The sequence below is a fragment of the Phocoena sinus genome, chromosome 16, assembly GCF_008692025.1.
Source record: "Phocoena sinus isolate mPhoSin1 chromosome 16, mPhoSin1.pri, whole genome shotgun sequence".
In the NCBI taxonomy this organism is placed as follows: Eukaryota; Metazoa; Chordata; class Mammalia; order Artiodactyla; family Phocoenidae; genus Phocoena; species Phocoena sinus.
Genome location: NC_045778.1, coordinates 2,564,633 through 2,588,914, shown reverse-complemented (window position 1 = coordinate 2,588,914; position 24,282 = coordinate 2,564,633). Strand labels below are relative to the sequence as shown.

At 56.4% G+C, this 24,282-nt stretch overlaps 1 protein-coding gene across 1 annotated transcript in view; it reads left to right on the top strand.

The window, feature by feature from the left end:
• Positions 1–21,124, top strand: part of PGBD5 (piggyBac transposable element derived 5) — an 89,071-nt gene extending 67,947 nt beyond the window's left edge. Inside the window, 5 exon segments of the mRNA XM_032608458.1 lie at positions 8,396–8,576; positions 12,017–12,214; positions 17,828–17,933; positions 19,219–19,438; positions 20,788–21,124. Coding sequence (XP_032464349.1) covers positions 8,396–8,576; positions 12,017–12,214; positions 17,828–17,933; positions 19,219–19,414 — 681 coding nt within the window. The 3' untranslated portion in view covers positions 19,415–19,438; positions 20,788–21,124.
• The last annotated feature ends 3,158 nt before the right edge of the window (positions 21,125–24,282 follow it).

Sequence of the window (24,282 nt, the reverse complement as noted above, 5' to 3'; positions counted from 1 at the left end):
CTTCTCATTGCTGTGGCTTCTCTTGTTGCAGAGTGTGGGCTCTAGGCGTGCAGGCTTCAGTAGTTGTGGCTCACGGTCTCAGTAGTTGTGGCTCGTGGGCTCTAGAGCACAGGCTCAGTAGTTGTGGTGCACAGGCTTAGTTGTTCCGCGGCACGTGGGATCTTCCCGGACCAGGGCTCGAACCCGTGTCCCCTTCATTGGCAGGCGGATTCTTAACCACTGCACCACCAGGGAAGTCCCTGAGTAGTATTCCATTGTATATAGGTACAACCTCTTCTTTATCCATTCATCTGTCGATGGACATTTAGGTTGTTTCCATGTCTTGGCTGTTGTAAATAGAGCTGCTCTGAACATTGGGGTGCATGTATCTTTTCGAATTAGAGTTTCCTCTGCAATCCGTCATTTTGAAAGACGGACTCACCGATTATTTGAGCTTTGGGATAAAACAAAGCAAGGTTCTTGTAAGGGCCTGTAGTACCGAAGGTGCTGGAGAAGACGGGGTAGAGAACGGTCTCAGTGCACAAGCCCTTCCTGGCCGTGGTCGTGGCGAGAGGTGACCTGAGAAAACACTGGTAGTAAAAACCGTCCACAAGGTGATGGCATGGAGACTTTGCTGGAAAACCAGGCTGGTGAGCCAAGGATGGTGTAAGGCAGCACGTCCAGTGGAACTTTCCGTGAGGATGAACGTCCTGTACCCGCGGGCTCCACCACGGCAGCCACTAGCCACATGTGACTGCTGCGTACCTGACCAGTGTGACTGAGGCATTGAGTTTTTCATTGTACTTAACTTCAGCTAATTTAAATTAAAACAGCCCCATGTATCTAGAGGCTACAGCACAGATATGGAGCTTTGCCATAAAAAAAAAAATCACTTCTGTGCACACGACCTGCACGTAAAGACAGTGGCCTTGTGAGGTACAGAGAGTAGTACTATCCTTACAAATGAGGAAATCAAGGCTCAGAGCAATTAAGTAACTGGCCCCAAATCACATAAGCCTCTAAATGGCAGAGGCTTTGCCCATCGAATCCAGGGCTTCTGCCCTCATCGTCTCCTGGTGGCAGACTCCGTTCCTCGCGAGATAAGTGAGCATCCTTTAAACCTGATGGCTCTCACGCATGGCCGTCCCCCCGCATGGGTGACAGCCCCACCCATCTCCACGTGCTTGTTCCGCATGGTTTCCATGAGTGCGGCCCCTGCACTCCTGTGCTGTTGCCCCACTGCTGGGATTACAGCCTACACCTGCTCTGTGCACCGTAGTCCCCGACGAATGACTTCCCCGTCCGCAGGTATGCCCTCCACCAGCCATGGAAAAGCCCGATTCTCTTCTGTTCTGCGAGAGAAGTAGGGCCAGTGGTCCAGACCAGCAAAGCCCAGGGACAGCTTAGTGGAGGCATCAGCTGGTGCATCTTCATGACCCTTGAGTCCATCCGTGATGGCAGCTGTCACCAGTGTTCTTTTGGGGGAGGCGGTGATGAACTAGGTCCCACCTCTCGAGGTCTTGGGGCATTTCAGAAATAGGGCTAAGATAGACAGTCACGTGGCGCAGGCATCTCCCAAGGCATTACCACTGTACTCCGTGTTTCCTAAGATTCCTTCTGTTACGATGTCAATAAAAAACACACAACATTAGTAATAACATCCTGGGGCAAAATGTAATACCGTATGATATCATATATCAATAAATTTTCTTCCTTCTCTTTCTAAATCTGTATATGAAGAAGTTAATAAATCCTAGGAGGAAGAAGAACTTTTTTGCAGGAGAAGTGAAAAGCTTGGCAACTGAAAGATGCATTTTTCTGCCCTAACGACACTTGTCAAACGAGCTTGTAGCTCAGAGGGGAACGGGCTCAACCGCACATTCCGTTTTACGCAGTGATGGGAGCCCCCCCCATGCCCCTCCCTGCTGGAGGAGGGGCTGTTGTACAGCGACGGTGCTCTCTGCGTGCGTGGACGGAGAGAGAGAACGTTTGAAAAGCCAACGAGGCAGCAATTACACATTTAGGTGTGTGGCGTTTCCTTGGCCGCCAGCGCGGTGTATGGGTGTGTGGGGGTGCTCAGTGCGGCTGCCTCTGTCGGGGTGCTGATGGGATCGTCTAAGGCGGGCTTTCAAATCTGCACATGATCGGCCGCCTGTCTTCAGCAGTTGGAGCAATGGCGTGTAGTTGGGGTAAGATTCCATGGGAGCTTATGACTTTTTTCATAGAGTCACAGATTCATTCATCCAACTCAGGGTTACAGGTTCACATCTTAGACCAGCTGAAGTTATTCAGTCAAAGCAAACCCAGACCAGTGGGAGCTGGACCAGGGTGACCCAGCGGCACTGGTCAGGCAGGTTGAGTCCTTGTGTGGCTTTTTTTTTTTTTTTTTTTTTTTTTTTTTTTTTGCGTTACGCGGGCCTCTCAATGTTGTGGCCTCTCCCGTTGCGGAGCACAGGCTCCGGACGCGCAGGCTCAGCGGCCATGGCTCACGGGCCCAGCCGCTCCGCGGCACGTGGGATCTTCCCGGACCGGGGCACGAACCCGTGTCCCCTGCATCGGCAGGCGGACTCTCAACCACTGCGCCACCAGGGAAGCCCTGTGTGGCCTTTTGACTGCCCAGTTTAACACTTCATTGGAAACCGTGCCCCTCAGCTGGGACTTTTGAGGTTACTATTTTTGTAGATCATATAGATATATTTTTAAAGACTTTTTGACGTGGACCATTTTTAAAGTCTTTATTGAATTTGTTACAATACTGCTTCTGTTTTATGTTTTGGTATTTTTGGCCCCGAGGCATGTGGGATCTTAGCTCCCCGACCAGGGATCGAACTCGCACCCCCTGCATTGGAAGGCGAAGGCTTAACCACCAGACCGCCAGGGAATTCCCTATTTAGATCCTATTTTATATTCATTTTATTATTATTATTATTATTATTTGCGGTACGCGGGCCTCTCACTGTTGTGGCCTCTCCCGTTGCGGAGCACAGGCTCCAGACGTGCAGGCTAAGCGGCCATGGCTCACGGGCCCAGCCACTCCGCAGCATGTGGGATCTTCCCGGACCAGGGCACGAACCCGTGTCCCCTGCATCGGCAGGCGGACTCTCAAACACTGCGCCACCAGGGCAGCCCTATATTCACTTTAAAGATAAACTCACCTTACCTTCTAGTACTGAGTGCCATAATTCAATACCCTCCTTGAACTCCTATTGATGCCACTTTTTGGTCTCAGGCTTCTTCCAGATTTCCTAATAGGAACAGGGAGATGTCTGACCCCATACCTCTCCCCTTCTCCTGATGCAGCAGCTGAGTGTCTACTCCTTGGGAAGGGACTGGCTGGAATCTGGGGAAACACCAGTGTTCAGACTTGCCTGTGTGGGCATACGAAGCTAAGTCATCTGAGATGGTCCTGTAACACCACCACACGTCATGGCTTTTGGAGAAATGTGTTATCCCAGGGAAGAGGCGGTCATCACCTCCAGGTGTGGGCTTAATGCAGTGCATATTAACAAGCGCTAACTGAGGTGGGGCTGTCTCGGGAGTAGATACGAGTTCCACGTGGGCCTATGCTTGGGTAACCCTGATGGGGGGGCTCTTCTATAATTATATTTAGTTTGTCTTTTTTATTAAATTGGCTTGAGTGTTTAGCATCCAAAACAAAAATCTCAAATTATCTATACTTGCAACATATAAACATAGCCATTTAAGGGTCTAGTCAACATATCTACACGCACACACACACACGCACGCACGCACACAAAGATTGTACTACCAAGGCAGCGTTCCCAGCTGTGATGAACACTCCCAAACCCTCACCCGTGTGGGGTGTTTGGGTAGGGAGGTCTCACTGCTGGTCTCCGTACGTTGTACATGGAACCAGTCTATTTTCAGGGAATAAAGTTGACATCATCCACTTTACTTTTACATCAACAGCTTTATGACATCATCAGCGCCCTGCTGGTTTCATTACTGAGATGGGGGCGCGTTGCCTTCATCAGCCGTGGTGTTTGGGTCCGTCAGGTGCACAGGCACGTGGCTGTTGAAACGCTGTGCCCCCGTGGGTGGCAGGCGGAATCGAAGACGCCCACAGATTCCTGCCCCCGTGTAATGGCCCCAGCTCTTCACTCACACGCTGATCTAGGTGTTGCTGTGGAGGGAATTTGATTTTGCGGGTATAATTACGGTCCTAAACCCGCTGACTTTAAAAAGGAAATGATCCCAGGTGGACCTGACCTAACGAGGTGAGCCTTTAAAAGGAACAGGGCTCTCCTTGGCAAAGGGACTTGTAGCACAGGAGGGATTCAACCCAAGGGAGAGTCTCCACTGCCGGCTCTGAGGATGGAGGGGCCCCTGGGGGGAGAGGGCAGGGGCCTCTAGGAACTGAGAGCCCCCCCGGCTCGTGCCAGCAGGGGACGGGGCGCACACAGCCAGCGATGCTGATTGATTGCAGCCCCGAAGTACCCTGAGCAGAACCTTGACGGTGCCCTGCAGAGCCGGGGTGCCAGTGGGTGTTGTATAAGCCACTAGGCTTGTGGTGACTCGTGACCCAGCAGAAAAGGAGCGCCAAGTGCACAATGTGTCTACATTTGAGTATGGATATCTGTACAGAAATACTGAATAAGTTGCGTGAGGAGAGGACAGTTGTGTGTGTGAAGGTAGAAATCGTCCTTTAGACGGGATTTTAAATAACGTGTAGTTAGAAACAGAATTTCTGTTTCAGTTCTGCGTCGAGCCCCGTGGCCTTGGAGGAGTCACCAGCGTCCTCAGGTGTCCCCCCCGGTCACTGCTTTCCAGCCGGGCTGTTGGGCCTTCCTGAGCCCTCCCTCCTCTTCCGGGTGCCCTCCCCCCCATCCCCCCGACGCCTCCCTGTGAGCCTCTCCTCCGCGGCCCGCCCCCCGATGCTGGCGACCCAGGGGCCCGGCTCAGCCCCTGGCACCCACAGGCGCCGACTCTTCCCCTGTATCTGCCCGCCCGACCGGCTCCTCTTTCCACCTTCCTCTGTGCGTGGCTGCTGCCCGGACGGCCCTCAGCGCCACCACGCCGGGGCCCGCGCATCCCGCCCGCACCACCTGCCGCCCGGGCCACCGCTTCACGGCCTTCGTGTGTTCCTCCCTCGCCCGCCCGCCTGGGGCCGACGGCTCCACAGCACGACGGGATCAGTGCCGAGGCCCACAGCACTTCAGGGGCCTGCGACGGTGTTTCTGTTTCTCTTAAAATCAGAAGGGACAAAATAACGAACTTGTAAGTTGCAGGAAGTGCTTCGACGTGTAATACTTCTCTGTATGCCAATGCACTTGTAAAATATAATTTCAAATACTTTTTCATGGAGGAAGAGGCCCGTGGAAGCAAAAGGGCCCACGAAAGTCACAACGCAGTCCTGACACCTCACTGTTTTGCGGAGTGACGACGTTTGCCCTGAAGGGGGCACGCGTCACCTTGCCCGTGGCCTGGCAAGTAGGGGAGGTACTTTGAGACACGACCTCAGGGGATGTCTCGCAGCTCTGGGTCCTGGGAAGGGCTGCACATCACTGCTAAGTGGGAGCTGGTGCCTCGGCCCTCTTCTGCCCTGACGGGTGAGTCTGAGACAGGACGGTCCTCCCTTGCCTTCAGTTCCTGGCTCACATACCTTGGTGCATGTCTTGGGATGAACAGAAGCGGCCAGTCTCTCGGGGCCGTGTGAGGGATCCACTGTCCCCTGACCGGGCACCCCGGTTCCCTTCCCAGCATTGTCCCAACAGGGACTGTGGCAGGTCCTCACCGCCCCTGCGTGCCACCCCTTCCCCACCCGCCGACCCCGAGGACATCCACGCTTCCAAAGAGGGCGGGGGCGGGACGGCGGAGGACACCAGTCTGTGCAGCTGAGTCGGGTCTGGAAATCCAGCGGGGGTGATGTTTTGAAAGCATCTCATATCCGGGAGCCTGGATAACCCACCTTCCAAAACACTGGCTTTATTGCTGGAAACAAGTTTATAAGGCCCTGGCTCACGCAGTGCCTCAGCTGGGAAAGCGGTTGGTGAGAAAGACGTGATTCTCTCCAGGGTATTATTAGATCCAGGAGAGAAGCGGTGTTCTCTGAATTTAGACTCCAACACCCTTTGCTGTTAGGACTGACGCAGGGCAAGGTTATGCTTCTGGTGTCGCTCGCCCTGCGATGGCCGCGTTTAGCCTTGCTGGCTCCAGGGTCTTATGTGCCGCTTTGTTGGGGCACCTGAACTTGGCATCTGTGTGGTTCTGAACCGTCCTCCGACACTGGCATACACCCCCTGCGCTTGAAGCTCAGACCTCCCGAGGGGCCACCAGCTTGTCCTGGAGCCTCTCTGAGGGCACCCATTCAGTGTTTGGACAGCTCTGAGTGTTAGTAAGGGCTCTGATGCTTGCAGATCTGTTTTCTGTTTGTATACATTCATCTTGGTTTTGCCTTAGAAAGCTCTTAATCGTCATTCCATGACACAGCTCTCTAGCCAAAGCAAAGTTCTTGGAGTCCTCTGTGCTCCTCTGTGGTTCTTTGTCATGGCAGCCCTAGCAAACTAATATGCCGACCACCACCCTTCTCTTTACGCCTGACCAGGGAAGGATGAGATGCTCACCACCCTGGTTTTTAATGCGGGTCATGATCACTTAGGCCAGTCATGGTATCTGAGGCCTGCAGTTGGCCATCTCCAAGGGTTTAGTGTTTGTTTTCCAAAAATATTCTTGCTAAGTCACGTTTCTTGCATCCTGTACTAGATGCGGTTACGTTTTTGAACTTGGTTGTAGGATTTTGCATTTCATCCTATGAAATATTGCCTGCCTCGGGCCGAGTATGCCACGGTCTGCCCGTCTCTCAGGGGGACTTTGGAAGCCACATGGGGTGTCATCAGGGTTGGCCTGAGAGTTTCCAGCAGCACACCTTCTATTTCCTGGTGAGAATCCTGGGTGTGTGTAGCCAGATGATTGCTTTTCGAGGGACACACGGGACAAAACTAACTGTCCCCAGGTAGGTTTGGGGACACAGTGCCCAGCGTGGCTGTGCCAGCAGTTCAGGCAGGATACCTGGGAGGGGCCGTGAGTCAGAGCTGGCTTTGGTGCAGAACCCATGGTGGGAGCCGCAGGACTGGGCTTTGCTGAAGGAGAGCAGGCGGGTTCTGAGGAAACATCCTTGCTCGGTCGCAACCTCACGTGACACGTGGCCAAGACGATTGGCTTCTCTGTGTCAGTGTTTTACTCTCTGTCAGAGAGGTTCCTCCTGGGAATGAGGTGGTGAAGGCGTAAAGACCCCAAAATGAAGTGCTGGGGTCCTGCTGCGTGATCCCGCTGTTGCCTGCCGGGCTGCGGGCAAGTCGGTCCTCCCTGGGGACGTCTCAGATGAGTATTCGGGACAGAATGCGCCTTCGAGGATGAGCTGCTTTTAGAGAAGGACCTACCCCGCCCGCTGTTCGTCTGCCTCAGGAACCCGAGACACTGTATTTTGCGAATGATCGTCCGCAGTCGTTTGCCCGAGGGCGGTACCGTGGACTTGCCGGTCCTCCCTGTGCCCGCCCTCGGCTGTGCTCAGTCTGCACGGACGGGCCTGCACTCAGCAATTCCGCGCCTCAGAGGACAGTCAGGGTCCCTGATCAGTGTGACGGGCACACTGTCTGTGAACCGCTGCCAGCAAAGGCACCCAGAACATTCCATGAGAAGAGCTGTTCTCCCTGAAGGAGGTCAGTGGTTAATACCATATGATAATTCTGCGTGGCTCAGTCAGCCGTAGGGAGGACCCCACGCTTCTTGACTCCGTTCCCACTCCCTGCACCCACCTCTTAGATGATGTTCCTCGAGGATGTTCACGGACAGAATTTAAAATTATTGTGTACTAGTTGCAGCATATCCTTGCTGGTCCTGGGACGTCAGGTGAGTTTTAAATCCCTGATCCTGTCCCCTCCTCTGCAGTATGACGTCAGTATTACCCCTTCTGCCCACACGGTGATGACTGTAAAGAGTAAGGAGGTAATTGTGGATGTGCTCTGTGAATTACAAAGCTGTATTCACACAGAGTGCGCACGGATATGTTTATCTCTTACAGGCGAAGCAGCCTTCACTTCTGTTGACTGTGAACGTGACTCCTGGGCCTCAGGATGGGGGGATGTGTTTGCTTTTGATCTCAGCTGCCAGATTCATTACTTGTAACAGTTTGACCTTTCCCTTCTTTACCTTGACATTTCTAAATCGCAGAGTCTGGGGCTGAGGCACCAGGCTGATGGGCAGCCTTGGGAGTGACCGGTGGCCTCTGTGGGCCACGGAGATGCTGGGATCGGTGGGGACTGTGGAACCGGAAGCCCGAGGAGGGGTGGCTTTCCCACACACCCGGCCTGGAGACGGAAGCCTGTGCTTCCAGAATGGTTGGACCCCTGCCCGACCCTTCTGTGAGCTCCCTGACCCTTGTGTGTTTCTGATGCAGATTTACGTCCACCTGAAGGAAGGCGGGGGCCCTGATGGGCTGGACGCGCTGAAGAACAAGCCACAGCTGCACAGCATGGTGGCCAGGAGCCTGTGCCGGACCGCGGCCGGGAGGAACTACATCATCTTCACGGGGCCCAGCATCACCAGCCTGACCCTGTTCGAGGAGTTTGAAAAGCAAGGTTTGGCAAGTGGGGAGCGTGTCCGAGCGCAGTCCCCCGCCCCCAAGAAGTGGTGGGCAAGGCTGGGGATGCAGGCGTGTGGCGGGCAGCACAGAGCACAGGATGCCGGGCGGGAGGCCCTCCCCCGGGGGGACAGGTCATGCCAACCTGCCGGCTGCCTGCACCCTGCTGGGCACTGGAGGTCTGGAGGGAGACCAGACTCATGGTCTGGGGGACAGGTCAGTTCAGGTCTTCCGGGCACATCTCTTTGTGTCCTTTGTGGTAAGGCCATGCCATCCGAGGAGTCTTCCTAGTGTTTTAGTCCATTCGGGCTGCTATAACAAAGTACCACAGAGTGGGTGGTTTATAGACCACCCTATAAATCCTTTTTATAGTTCCTATAAATAGGAATTCACTGCTCACAGTTCTGGAGGCTGGATGTCCAAGATCAGGGTGCCAGTGTGGTCGGGTGAGGGCCCTCTTCCAGGTTGCAGACTTCTCCCTGTGTCTTCACATGGTGGAAGGGACTAGGGAGCTCTGTAGGGCCTCTTTTATAAGGGCACTAATCCCATTCATGAGGGCTCCACCCTCATGACCTAAGCACCTCCCAAAGACCCACCTCCAAATACCATCACTTCAGGCATTAGGTTTTCGGCATAGGAATTTGGGGTGCGGCGGACACAAATGTTAAATCCGCAGCACCAAGGCACAGCTCTTACTAAGACTCTTAGGAAGTATGAACTCCCCACCCCAGTCTGTAATGTGGCCCCTTCCAGCTGGGCAGAGAATTGTGTGCATTAATACAGGCAGCAGTACAATGGGCCTCAGAAAGGTGTTAGTTCCCCTCAGTGCTAAGATGCCTGGTTCGTTTGTTGCAAAGACTGGGCAAGCCTTCCAGGGCTCTGGCAGAAATGGGGCTATAGAGACAGACCTGGGCCGAGTCAGGAAGCCCCATGGCAGGTTGTATCTGCCTTCACTTCATCCTACATCTGGGATTTATATCCAGTCCACTCGGGAGAAACACAGAAAGCCCCCACTCAGCTACTCCAGACGCTGGAATTGCAGACCTGTTGCTTAGCAACAGATCTGATGTCTGCCCTTAAAACCAAACCTCCTCTGGACTTCCCTGCTGGTCCAGTGGTAAGGAATCCGCCTTCCAATGCAGGGGATGTGGGTTCAGTCCCTGGTCGGGGAACTAAGATCCCACCTGCTGCAGGACAGCTAAGCCCGTGCACAACTACTGAGCCCACATACCTCAACTAGAGAGCCTGCGTGCTGCAACTAGAGAGAAGCCTGTGTGCCACAACTAAGACCTGACGCAGCCAAAAAAAAGAAAAAAAGCAAACCCTCTTAAGTAATGGGGAGCCCACAGCTTCCGACCTACGGCCTCAGCCTGGACCCTGTGCTCTTGCCGGCCTGGGCTGCATCTCACTCATCTGTAAGCCTGGTCCCAACGGGGCTCAGGGCTTAATTGTTGAGAGAATTCCGTGTGGAGAGGTCAGACTATGTGAAGAGGGGCCGTGGAGTCACGTTGGAGAAAACTGGCGCTGACGCACTTTAACCCAGCACAATGGGTGCCCGTGTCAGAGCGTGGGGTGAACCGCTGGCCCGCTCGTGCGGGTCCCAGGGTGAGTGTCACGTGCATGGCCGCCGGGGTTTCCAGAACTGCCCCCCACAGCATCCGTGTGCCCTGCAGGCCCGCTCCCTGCCCCACACCGTGGGTGTCCCTGTCTCCTGGGCCAAGAGCCGCGTGACGTAGTCAGGACCCGCTTGCAGCATGTGGGCTGGTGGGGTGCTGAGTGAGGACGCCAGAGGCTTCCCTGAGAGCTGGGCTGCTGGCCTGGGCCCTCCCCTCACAGGGAATTAGCGGAGGATGGAGGAGAATCTTCCAGCAGGAAGAAGATAATTAGACATGGAATTTGAAGTTTTCCGAGAGCAGACAGATTTCTTCGCCTGTTTGTTAGAAGCATCTGAGGCTGTGAGTCCTCCCACACGACCTCCTGGGCTTCCCCTGTGATGACTGACACGCGGGGAGGTTGTCTCCACGTCGCTCACGGATGGCTGCCCCCCATCCGCAGGGACTCTGACTGCCTTGTCTGGCCTGGTGCCCCCAGGGGCGTCTAACGGGCAGGGTGGCCGGGGTTGAAGACAGGAGTCCCAGCTGAGAGTCTGGCTGTCCCTCCTGGGTGCACAGAGACTGCCCTGGCAAACAACAGCCAGGAAGGATATTCACGCAAGATTGGCTGTTTTCATAAGTAAACTCGTGTGCTGCTGGATTCTCTTCCTCCCCTGTTAGGAGAATGCAGGTGCCCTTTGGGTGGGTGGGTTCACCGAGCCCGATGGGCGATTTAAAACGTTATCCCCATTCGTCTAATCCTCTTCCCTGTTTGGAAGACACGTTCTTCTTAAATCTCAAGGCCAGCGGAGTCTGGGTAGTTGGATCTGTAGAGATGGGAGCTGCAGGGAGCCCTCTTTTTTCTGGCAGCAAGACTGGGCCTGCCCCCCCCCCCCCCCCGCGGGTGTTATTCCTCACCCACTGCTGCTCCTGGGGCGGCAAGGAGGACAGGAAGTCATCAGCCGTCCTTCCAGCATTGGGGGGGATGCAGTGGAGAGGAGCGCATGGGCCCGGGACATGTGCCCACAGTGTCAGTGAGCCCGGAGGGGCGGACTGCTCGTGGGCCTTCAGTCAAAGTGCCCCTTCACGTCCCCCTCCCCGCGGGTGTGGGGAGGGGCGGGCTTCCCCACGGCTTCCTGGGCGCGGGGAGAGCCGGAGACCACGAGCAGGGAGGGCTGGGAAAGACCTTGAGTCCCGGCGGAATTTAGAGAAGCCTCCTTGTTCCTGCTGGTCTCTGCCTGGAGGGTCTCCTGCCTCGTGGAACGTGCTGGGCGTTGAGGCCCCCCAGGAAGCCCCGCCCCATGGAAGCCCCGCCCCGCCCCCCCAGGGGCCTGGCGTACAGCACAGGCAGGACCCCGTCTAGCGCGTGTCCTGTGAGGACTCCCTGCCTCCTCTGCCTTTCACTTGGCAGCACGCGGCCGGGGCTGCCCGGGTGCCCAGCGAGTCTTGGTGAGGGGGCAGGGTGACTAGCTGGGTCAGGCTTAGATGGCAGACAGACCTGTGCTAATGATGCCTGTCTCTGCCCGCCCAGCCGGGAGCCTGCAGTTCTGGTGCATCGCATGTGCTCAGAAGTTTTTAGAAGCAGGTGGCAGGTTGGGTCCTCGGGCTCAGCCCTGTGCTGGCAGGTAGCCAGCCCTCTGGCCGTGAGAGCTGCCGTTGTTATTGCCGACGCCCTGCTTGCGTTAGCTCTTCCCTGCGATCTTAGTACGTCCGGAAGTTGGGGGCGGCGGCACATCTGGGATGAAAGCCCCCGGACTTCACCATCTCTTCTAGGGGGGCCCCCGAGGGCCGAGCCCGGGGCGTCGGGGGGAGCCGCCCTGAGGCCGTGCGGTCCGTGTCCCCGCAGGGATCTACTGCTGCGGGCTGCTCAGCCCCAGGAAGAGTGACTGCACCGGCCTGCCGCCCTCCATGCTGAACAGCCCGGCCTTGCCGCCCGCCCGGGGCCAGCACAGCATCCGAACGAAGGGGAGCATGTCCCTGATCTGCTGGTACAACAAGGGGCACTTCCGCTTCCTGACCAACGCCTACTCGCCCGTGCAGCAAGGTGGGCACGCGGTGGGCGCCGGGGCAGGGGTGTGGGTGAGCTCTGGCGTCGGGTGACCCCCGCCCCTCTTCGGCTCTGGGCCGCAGGGTGACGGCTGCTGCCCTTCGCGGGGCGGCAAGCGCTTCCTGGGCCCGCAGGCTGTCCGCTGCCTGGGACTTGCCGGCCGTCAACAGAAGCCGTGAGGCTGGCCTTTGCAGGTCCCCCAGGTCGTACGCGGTGTGATTAATAGGCTCCGTTTGAACGGTATTTACATGATCATCATCTAGGCTTCTGTGAAAAATCTGTTCTGATGGGAGGGGGGGAATAGTCAACCATTCTTATCTCTGAAATGTCTTCCTTAGAAGTTAATCGCTAGCGTTGGGTTTTTGCGGGGTTCAGCTGGTGTCATCATTGATTTTCCTTGGGATTTAAAATCCATTGCTAACAAGGGGATTCATTTAGCAAGGAGCCTATATTTAAGGTAACCTACAGCTCAAACACGATTAAATAACAGAAAAGGAAATTGCAGAGACAAAGGGACCCTTTACAAAAATATTTATCGTTGCGTAGTGTATTTGAAAAGTCCCTTGTGTTCCTTTACATTAAGACGTCTTTCCTCTTCTCTATTAAAGGAACATTGCCAAGGAGCTCAGGGGCGTGTGATGTGTGTGTGTGTGTGTCTGCGTGTGCGTGGTATGTGTGCATGTATGCGGTATGTGTGCATGTATGTGGTATGTGGGTATTTAGTGCCTCTTGTTCATTTATTCCCATCCTTCACCCCACACACACACCTAAGTTGTGTTACATTTCAGTGGAGATTGCAATCGAGGGACTCAAGCACGTGGGTGTCGTTACCCTACTTATGTGTAGGGGGTGGAGAAAGCGCCCCCCCCCCCCACCGAGTGCTATGTCAAGGGCACTTAGAGGAGAGGTTTGGAATTGACCTTGTCAGCTGAAGGCCAGTTTGAATTGGACTTCGGCTCTCTTGCGGTTGGGGCCTTGGGCCCAGAGAGTCTCTAGGAACAGGTGTGGGTGTAGGGCGTGGGAGCTGCTTCCCACCAAGTTATGTTAAATGATAGTCTCTGAAACGATGTCCCGAAGCAAGGACTTCGCACCTGTCTGAGCTGGGTGAAATGAGGTAGCAGAGAAAAGACCGCACCTGGGGAGGTTAGGGAGAAGCCTGCGATAGGACTGAAGATGACACACCTGAGAACCCTTAAATCAGGCACCAAGGGAAGGAGGCGGGAGGCTGTGGAGGCTAGATGAGAAAATTGGGAGGGGTGATTTTTAAATACGCCGAAACTGGTATTTGTGTTCAATTCCGTGGTAGTTTTCTAAAGTACGTACCCTATTATACATCATGCAGTCCCCAATCCTAGTCGCCCTTGAAAATCCCATGGAGTGTGTCCACAGCCTGGCCACAGACTGACCCCCACCGCCAGGCCCCTGGGCACCCCCAGGGCCTGTGGACACTGGGAGCCCGGCAGGTGAGAGGAGACCCTGGGTGCGGCCCAGGGGGCTCAGAGCGGAGGCCGTGTGGCCGGCACGCGCCCCACCGGGAGTCCTTCTCCTGGCCCACATCCTAGGGCCTCGTTTCTTAATGAAGGAGGTAGTTTTCCTTTCGGTGTACTTCAAAGACATGGTTTTTAAAAAGCACCTCGTGGGCTTCCCTGGTGGCGCAGTGGCTGAGAGTCCACCTGCCGATGCAGAGGACACGGGTTCGTGACCCGGTCCGGGAAGATCCCACATGCCGCGGAGCGGCTGGGCCCGTGAGCCGTGGCCATTGAGCCTGCGCGTCCCGAGCCTGTGCTCCGCAACGGGAGAGGCCGCAACAGTGAGAGGCCTGCGTACCCCCTCCAAAAAATAATAATAATAAAAAGCACCTCATGTTCCATCCTTAGGTGTATCACAATTTCTTTATCTTGGCCCCTATGAATGATCCTGTTTTCATAATATGAAGAATGATGTAGTGAAGGTCTTCTTATGTAAATCTTCAGGTACATCTTTGATCACTTCCTCCAGATAAATCTAAAAGTTGAACGGCTGGGCCAAAGGGTCTGAACGTTTTGAAGGCTCTTGATGCTGTGTTGCCAAAAGGCCGTACTTATTGCCGTTGCAGTGGGTTATTCCTCCTGCTTTATCAACACTAGTTTGTTTTCTTTTCTAAATTTGTCAATATGATGGCTGAAAATGCTGCAGAATTTTAAATATATATTGCGGTGACTGTTGGTGGGATTGGACATCTTTTCCTGTGTTTTTAGCTAATTTTCAGTGCTTTCTTCATGTTCTTGTCAATTTTTCATTGGAAGTATTTGTCTTCCGAAATTGAAAGCAGATTTTATGCCTATAGCAGACATTTTTCTTCGTTTGTTTTCCTTTTGCTTTTATTTATGGCCAGTAATTTTCACATCAAAAGCGTTTTTCGTTTCCGCATAGGCATAGCTGTTGATCATGTTATTTGCTCTCATGCCTAAAAGCCCCAGCTCTGTCCCAAGGCCAGGTAAGTACAGTTCACCTGGTTGTTCCATAGGGTGAGTTTGTGCTCTTTGCAGCCATCCACTTGGAATTTATTTTGGTCATGGCACCAGCTGGGCTGCTACGATGTTTTTTTCTCGTTAAGTAGCAAAGGTTGGTTGACCAGGCAGCCCCACCCGTGTACCTGAACCATTTATCAAAGAATTCTTTTATTCCCTACCTACTTTACATGTCACCCAGATGACAAAGTCTCCTGTCTTCTAAAGGCTGCTTCTCAGCTTTATACCGTCTTCTACCGTGACCGTATTTGCTCTTCTAGAACATGAGCAGAATTTCGAATTTTAGCAAACATGTAACTAGTTATGAACATTTTAGGGATTGATTTATTATTCTCTACCCAGGTTCTAAGGGGAAATGAGCCCTCTTTCAGAGACGGTGAGCACACGCAGGCTTTTAAAATTACATGCTGTCATTCATCCAGGGACATCCCCGTTGAGAACCACATCCTTTTGCATTTCTTCTAGAATCCATTTCGAGTCTACCATCTCGTTGCCATCTCCGTCTTTGCCCACTTAGGGTTCGGTTTCCATGAGGCTAATGTGAGTGTGGAATGTCTGCATGGGTCTGTGAGTCAGGTCTTGACTCATTCATTCAAACTTACAGAAGGACGGAAAGAAGGTCAGCCCAGCCAGAAAAAGCCTGGGGAAGGCAGGAGACAGAACTCACTGGAACATGAAGACAACGTGGTTCTCTCATAGGCCCACGTGGACCTACAGTGTCACAGAGGTAGACACGTGGGATAAAGCTGTGCGCAGAGGGTCCCCCACACGGCTGTAAATGTACAGGGTGCACCCAGGAGAGCACGGCATTCCTGGTTATGAGGCCAGAGGACACAATAAATGTCACATCACCTCTTGTCAGTATTTCCAATGTCTAAAGCTTTTCAGTCCTCAGAAAAGGATACTATAGGACAGCAGTCTTACCCTTTGCAGCTCGAATAGTATCTAAAATCCAAAACGTCAGCAGGGAGGAGCGTGGACTGGCTTATGAACTTGGGGAAATGCTCAAAGAGACTGACGCACACCTGGATTTTGAAACCAGTCCCCTGAGATTTCCAGCTGCGATCCTCACGTTGAGTTAAAACATTCGAAGGGACGGGAGGGGAACGGAGAAGGAAAGCAGGCCTGGCACGGCTGGGTGTGCTGGGACAGCGGCGGCCCTGGCTGTGCCGAAGGCGGCAGCCGGAGCTGCAGGCGGGGAGCCCCAGGGGCACGGTGCTGGCCGAGGCCCTCGGACAGTGGGCCTGACCCGCTGGGAGCCCTGGTGACTCGGAGTGAGTTGTCCTCTTCCTCTGGGAAAAGAACGGAGGGGGTTTTATTTCCTTATGGGATGGTCTGATCTGCTCATACACACGTGGACTCCGGGGAGCCCTACAGGCGCCTCCTTAGTCCCAGAGGAGGCTGTGGTCGAAAGTCGGGCAAATTAAAATGGAGCTGGAGGTGGGAAACCTCCCAAGGCCATGTGCCTGGGCCGGGGTGTGAAACTGGGGCGTTTGCCCACTTGGACTTGAGGTCGGGCGGGGTGGTGAGCAAAGACAGCAGCACAGGTCCCCTCAGGAAGGGTGCTGCAGACACAGCCCTCCTTGGAGGCAGGAGCCCAGCCGTGAAGGATGCACGTGTGGCTGCATCTCCCGACCACAGAACGTCTCTCTGAGTGGGGAAAGGATCCCTAAGCAAACCAGGGCCCAGGACCCTCTGGCTGGGCACGGAGATCCTCTGAGCTTTGGAGGTTTTAGGAAGTGTGTTGCCCGGGTCCTGCCCCGGGCTTCCCCAGACCACAGCTCTAGGGGCGGGGCCTGGCTTCTCAGTGTCTCACAAGATGTCCAGGTGCTTCTTCAGTGCAAAAATTCAGTACTGGGGAAGCGGGGTGGGAGACAAAAGAGATCCCGGCTCAGGGCTCAGCCTCAGCAGATGGACCTGTGCGACCATTTTTACTTCGGTTACGCCTATTTAAGTAGTGCTGAAAACCCACAGCCCTTTGAATGGCACTGTTCTGCTAATCACACCGTTCTGCGGGCTGCGCGGATGGGGGCGGGCTGCGCGGAGGAAGCGCTCTGTAATCCCGGCCTCGCTCGCAGCGCGGGAGCGTCCTTCCCGCCGCCGCGTCACCTCCGTGGGCGCAGTGGACGTCCACCCAGGCGGGCGGGGCAGGTCTTGGAAGACAGGTTGTTGGGCAGTAGGCTGAAGAGGACTGATGGCCTCTTGCTTCTCATGCCCGGTCAGTGGGCCGTTTGAATCTTGCCGTGACCTTTGCGAGTGGCCCTGGGACGCGCGGTTCCATGTGTATTTGGGAGGAAGAGGCGTTTGAAGGCGTGTGAGAGAGGGAGCGCCGGGGGCGGCTGGGTGTGAAGCACTCTGTGCGCGGCACGAGGCGTGGAAGAGCCTGGGGTCGGGGCAGCTCCTGCCTCTCCTGAGCCTCTAGTGCCACCCTCTGCCTTGATAGGGGCGGCGGGGCAGGCGGAAGGGACCCCCGGCTCCCTGACCTTGGTGGCCACCTCCTCCCACCCCCCCTCAGACCCTGGCGGGAGGGGTTGAAGCCCGGTGGAGGGAGAGAGGGAGGGGGAAGGTGGGTCCTGAGCTCCCCTCCTGCTCTCAAGGCCCCATCGGGTGCAGCAGGCCCTGCCGTGGCCCGTGCCATGGCCCGGTGTCCCGCACTACCCTGAAGCTGCGGTGGCGGTGTTGGTGGTGGTTCCCCTCCATCTCCCCCCCTGCCATGCCCCTGTGCCGTGGCCCTGCCATGCCCCTGTGCCGTGGCCCCTGCTGTGGCCCTGCCATGCCCCCTGCTGTGGCCTATGCCATGGCCCTGCCATGCCCCCTGCCGTGGCCCTGCCGTGGCCCGGTGTCCCGCACTCCCCTGAAGCTGCGGTGGCGGTGGTGGTGGTGGTTCCCCTCCATCTCCTCCCCTGCTGTGGCCCGTGCTGTGGCCCTGCCGTGGCCCGGTGTCCTGCACTCCCCTGAAGCTGCGGTGGCGGTGGTGGTGGTGGTTCCCCTCCATCTCGTCCCCTGCCGTCTATTTGACGAGCAGGCAGGGGGAGGGGCGCATTTTGCACGGGGTCTGCGGGGGGCGGCTCAGAGGGGATGTCCCGACTGTCTCCCGCAGGAGTGATCATCAAGAGGAGGACTGGGGAGATCCCCTGCCCCCTGGCCGTGGAGGCCTTCGCCGCCCACCTCAGCTACATCTGCAAGTACGATGACAAGTACAGCAAGTAAGTGAGCCGGCGCCCCGGCACGGGAGGCCTCGCCGCCGAGAGCAGAGGGGCTGCTGGGCGGTCAGTCTCCCCAGGTTCAGAGCTGACAACGGGAGATCCCGAGAGAGAAAATCCCGGGCCCGCGGCCTGGCCCGCCCAGCCCCCCACCTCCTGCACCAATGCCCTCTCTGCCCCTCCCCCCCCCCGGCCCAGCCGCTGGCCTTCACCCCACACCCTCTGGGCCCTGGGCGCCGTCGGGCCGGGCCGCGTGTTTTCCGGCACTGGTTACGGAGCTCTTCGCGTGCGGGCGCGGTCTCAGGTGTGGCGTCGTCGTCAAGTGCCCGCACGGAGTGCATGTACACGGCCCCCTGCTGTCTTGGGGCGAGCGCCTGTGTCCACAACAGGAGGGAAAAAGTGATTGCCCTTGAACCTCGGTCTGCCTATGAAATGACTGGGCCTGAGCCTCACAGCCTGAAGCAGGGTTGCACTAACCCCAAAGGTGGTGGGCATTTTCTCAGCCCTCCTTGAGGGCCACGGACGTCTCCCCGGGCTGCTTGTGGGCGAGGAGGGCAGCACGTGGACCTGGGTCTCCTGGGAAAGCCCGGGTGTAAGAGGGAGCCCCGCTGCCCAGGGAGTCACTGGACGGGCTCCGCAGAGCCTGCAGTGTGCTTGGCACCTCGCGGGCCTGCGCGGTGGCTCCAGGGGAATCGGCACGATTGAGAGAATGGACATCCATGGCCGCCCTGGCTGGGCGTCTCGGCGGTGCCCCTGGCCCCCCGGGTGCAGAGACACACGTGCAGACGGAGGTCGCGGTGCAGGGATGGGTTCTGAGTTGGCAGTCCGGGGGGAAGCGCCGTCCTCTGCCTCGGGGCAGAGGAGGCCTCCATCTGAGGGGAGGCGGGCGTGGTGAAGAGACACGCACAGAGCTGCGGGCGGACGCGGCGCAAGATGGCTTGGGCCGTGCCGCAGTTGCGCAGGGCCCTCGGCGAGCAGGGGAGCCCCCAGGCCCGGTTCCCGCCAGAGCTCCGGGCTGCACCGCAGAGGCCCGGCTCCTGGTCTCGGTGTCCCCTGTGGTGACCCGCCTCCTCCCACCTGATCTTTGATAGGGGTTGTTTGCACGTTCAAGTACGGTTCACGTGACCGAGCCTCAGAGAGAGGCTGCCCCTCCCCACAGCCGGCTTCCCACCGCCGCGTCCCCTGCAGCATCTCGCTGACCCCAATGAGGCCTTTTGGGGATGTCTCTCCTGCACCGGGTCCCCGGGCACCGTCTGAGCCAGCCTTTCTTGCCGTTCTGTCCTCGTAGGTATTTCATTTCTCATAAACCAAACAAGACCTGGCAACAGGTGTTCTGGTTTGCCATAAGCATTGCCATCAATAACGCCTACATCCTGTACAAGATGTCGGAGGCCTACCACGTGAAGAGGTACAGCCGGGCCCAGTTCGGGGAGAGACTCGTGCGAGAGCTGCTGGGCCTGGAGGACACTTCTCCGAGCCTCTGATGCTGGGGGCACGGCCCAGGTTAGGTAAGAACCAGGTCCAGGGAGGGGAGGGGGAGCCTGACGTCCGACCCACCGGCCAGAGACCCGGAGACGCCCTGCGTGGGGCTGCGGCCCAGGAGGGATGCTCGGGGCCTCTGGAGGGACCAGGACGGACCTGGTCAGAGGATGGCACCATCCCGCTTTCCACGCAAAGAAGAGCACGGCCTCCCTCCGGAGAGCGGCCACCGCCTTGGAGCGAGCAGCCGGCAGGTGTGGCCCTGAACCAGACCCTCCGTGCCGCCAGCGAGGGGCCATAGAGGGCACCCTCACGACCCCCCGGAGGCCACGGGAGAGCCCGCTTAGCACAGGGGACCTGGGAGGGCTGCTGCCACCAGGGGCGCCGGGGATGGGATGAGATGAGCCGGAGCGCGCTCTGCTTGGTGAAGATGGAGAGACATCCGTGACATGGTCCGCGTCTCGCCATGCCTGCAGGTGGCGGGAAGCGAGCCGGGTGGGCTCTGCGCAGGTGTGTGCGGGAGCCCGGAGGGAGCCCGGAGGGTTTTCCAGCGTTTGCCTTGCGCAGGCAGCTTAGAACGGGGCTCGTAGAAGAAGAAACACAACCCGGCGCCATTAAAAGGCAGCGACGGCGTGGGGAGTGGGGCCCTCTGATACGTCCACGCGGCCTTCCTGCCCATCCCTGCGTGGCTGGTGGACACGGAGAAAGGGAGAACGGCGATAGGGTGACAGTGAAGTGTGAGGCTGCTTTTTGTTTTTAAATATGTCTTCAGGTTACTTTCTTACTGTTGCTTCAGATCTTCTGTAAAAGGAGAGATCCCTCTTCTTTTCTGCCCTCCCCCTCTCACCCCACCCTGTCGTGGCTCCTTGCATATGATCACAGGCCTAGACCTGGGCCAGAGAGGGCACCTCGCCTCCATCAGGGCACGGGGGCCTGCGGGCCTTGAGCTCTGCCATCATTAGCAGAACTACCTGTTTTGGAAAACACACGGCATGGCCGAGACACCAGAATGTCTCTGCGGATGACCACTGGCTAACTCTATCCCTCGCATGGTCACCGGGCAGTGTCTGCCGGCCTCACAGCACCCCTCAGAACGCTGTGGTGGGCACTGACGAACCCACCGGTGCCAGCTTGGCTGGGCGTGATTCCCGCGGGCCGGGGGCCTGCTCACCGCCAGCCAGAGAGGCCTATGTGACGGGCATCTGTCAGCAAGGGCTTTGCTTACTGCCCAGAACACTTGGGCCTTTTCTGAGCCGAGGTCCACCTTCAGCCAGGGTGGTCGGCTGGTCTGGCTGTCCCCGCAGATAAGAAGCAAGTCATTCCTAGAGTTACGCGATCCCCCTTCGACCCAGTTTACGTCGCCCCCTTATTTTTACAGATGCAAACCTCTACTCAGGCTTTGGGACGCTCTTCCTTGTCACTCAGTTAATTAAAAGTGTTGCTGACGGCATGCTCCCAACTCCCATTTCTGTCCCCGGGTTCATGACGGTCACCTCGCCTGTGGTTTTCATCCGATGCCACGGATCGTAGGCCAAATTTTAAACCGCGTCTCAACACACCTTCGCCGTGTCCTTTACTTGGATTGGAAGCACTTTTACCACGTGGAGAAATCTATTTTTAATTTGTGATGCTTTTCTACAAGGTCCACTATTTCCGAGTTGAATGCGTCTCCAACACTTAGGGAGACTCTAATGAAAGCTGATGAATTTTCTTTTCTGTCCAAATAAGTAAAAGAAAAAAAATAAAAGTCTATTTAGATGTTGACTCTTCATTAATACGTGAGTTTGTTGAAAAGGTCAGGGACAAAAATCCAGGCTCCTTTTTTAAGTCTTGATTTCTCGTATAATCCCACGTACACGCTCTTGACCGTTCTAGCACCATGAGCCCGTGAGCAGTTTAGAAGAGGAATTCAGCTAAAAGTGTTGACTGGTAGACACGTGTACGGAGGCCTGGTCCCCCCCGTGAGTGCTTAGGAGTGACTTGTTAACGTTCACCAGGCACCGTACCTCCCTGGGTCTGAGGGACGGCGGGTCCCCGCTGGACGGGCTCATTGAGAAGCTCGCCATTACTGGTGACCAGGAAGGGGCCCAGTGCGAGGTTCGCAGGGGAGGGGCGGCCAGCACAGGCCTGGCAGAGGCTGGGAGGCAGGTGGCCTCCCTGCATCCCGCGGCTGCTGGGACCCCTGTCCGCGCAGGTCCTGCCGCTGTGGCATACCAGTCCCGGTGGGAGGTCTTTGCTACGGGGTCTAGGAAGGAAGGACAGACAATGAGCTCCCAACCTGGTTCAAAACAAAGCACCGCTGGAGCGTCTAAGCTTCTCCAGAGAACATCTGTTAGACCGAATGCAGGTTAACCTGTTTGGTTCCACAGTTTGTGACGTAGTCAGCTGTCTCTGGAAGTAGGTAAGATAATTCTTAGGAGAATATGACTTGGATGAATTTCTGATTGTATTTGGTGCTTTCTTTCTCCGGGTCTATATTCCAGACGCATCGTCTTTTCTCCCCCGCACTCTGCTTCCCCAAAAGTCTCAGATTTGAACAATATCTTATTTTGGTCACGGGAATATTACATGAGTATTTCAAAACTCAGGTGAGTGACATAGGAAGACCTTGGTGTCTGGATCATTCTGGGCAAAGGTATCCAGTTTATTGACTAAATTAGACAAGGCCTGGCCACCAAAATCGAGTTAACTCTGCAGCTGTGACCAACGTGAGAAGGTCGCAGAGCCCGGCCGGAGCGGGGGGGTCCTGGGTCACAGTGTGTGGCCGGGCACCGCTGTCACCCTCCGGAACCCCGCCCCGGCATCCGCAGCGAGGCGGGTGTGAGGCAGGCTCGCCATCACCAGTGAGTAATGCCCCTCCAGCCTGCGGTTAAGGGGAAAAGCATCCCTCCCCGCCCCACAGCAGGTCCTGGAGGTCCAGGAGAGCAACTCAGCGACAGGGTGATGGGAGAGAGAAAGGGCGTGCCGTCCACCACGAGGCAACCACGGGCGGCCACGAGCAGACAGCCAGGGCCACGTCCGTGCAGCACAGAGAGCTCCCTGTGCCCCAGCTCTTCTCCTTCCAGGCTCCCTGCTCCCTCCTCCCGTCACCATCCCCAGCTTGCAGGGGGGGACGTTGGACAGCTTTCCCAGGTAAGCCAGTGGACCTGACTTCAAGGCCATGTTCTCGCCACTGCACACGCTGGCTGCCCAGATCCAGCGTGAGGGTCGGCAGCTTTAGGCCTGATTCACGTAATGCCTTTATACGGTGTTCTCTCCTGTCTGGGGCTTTACAGAAAAGAGATCAAACCTGTCTTCTGACCTCAAATACTGCAGACAGTCAAGGTGCACACCCTCCCTGTGTCGTTCTCACTCAGTTGTGTTGCCTTCTTGCCCTGGACCAGGTGGGTGTTTTTTGGCTGAAGGCCTGATGCAGCCCAACTTGACCTGGTGGTGAGCTGTGGTCTGGGGGGCGTTCGGCCAGAGAAGGGCCCTAGGCTGCAGCTGGCCTCTCCTCACCAGGCAGCACGAGGGGAGGGCCGGCCTGGAGCCTCTCCCCAGGTGCCCAGGTGCATGCCGTCCTGTGGGTGGTGGGCTGGGGTAGGGGGTGCGTCTCCAGAGCGGCCTCAATCCCTCTTCCTCAGATGCTGCCCACTGGCCAGCATGTGTCTGGTGTTGTCCCCATGTTGGGTAAAGGCTCGTCAACAGTCTTGGGTATAGAAAGCCAAGGGTACCAGAGGAAAGGGAACCCCCAAAAGATCACAGCACGGTTCCCAGGAAGTGACCCCAGCCCTGCCCCAGGGACGCCACAGCCCCCTCTGGAAAAGAGCAATGTCGAATAGCCCCTGCATTTCTGTAGCCTTCACTGTCACACCCAAACACCTTCTGTCTGGTTTTGATAGATCTTTATTGGAGTATAATTGCTTTACAATGGTGTGTTAGTTTCTGCTTTGTAACAAAGTGAATCAGTTATACACATGCATATGTTCCCATATCTCTTCCCTTTTGCGTCTCCCTCCCTCCCACCCTCCCTATCCCACCCCTCTAGGTGGTCACAAAGCACCGAGCTGATCTCCCTGTGCCACGCGGCTGCTTCCCACTAGCTATCTATTTTACGTTTGGTAGTGTATATAAGTCCATGCCACTCTCTCATTTCATCCCAGCTTCCCCTTATTGTATCCTTATTTCTCGAGGGGGGGAAGGTGATGCCTCACAGCCGTGAGGGCTCCAGGGGGCAGGGGCGCGGGGTGGACCTCAGTCACTCCCACCAACGCCCGGGCGGCTCAGCTTTCCCGGCAGGCGTGGTACCAAGAGCCACACCGCACGGTCTCTGCCTCGAGGGCGTTGGGGTGCAAGTACGTCGGGGCTCAATGGAGGCTGAGATCTGCCCAGAAGAAAGGTTTCCATGAGGGGCGAGCCCCCCGCGTGATGGAGGTGGCAGTCGGCGTTGCTGCTGGGTGCACGGCACAGCCCCCTCCGAAATGTGGGGTGTTTCACGTCCGCAGGCACCAGACGCACCTGCTTACAGAGACCCGGAAAGATGGGATCTGAGCATCTCGGAAGGCTGGGATGAGACTGCCTCTGACCAGGACTTGCCGGTTTATACATGTGTCTTTGGAAAGCGTGGCATCTGTGGGGCAACAAGGCAAAAAGTGGTCTTAGCTATTCAAGAGGTCATCACCAAGCACGAAGAAAGTTTCTCATCTCATCAGTACTCTTATGCAGTTATGACCCTTCTCTTCCTTTCATTCCCCCAGCAACTTGTACCTGGTTCTGCTTTCTCCCAGGAAGCGTGGTGCGCTCACCTCTTTCCCCACCTTCCTCCACTAAGAAGGGGCCGCAGCTTAGGCAGAAAAGTGGTGGAAAAAATGATTAATTGGGCAAATGAGATTTT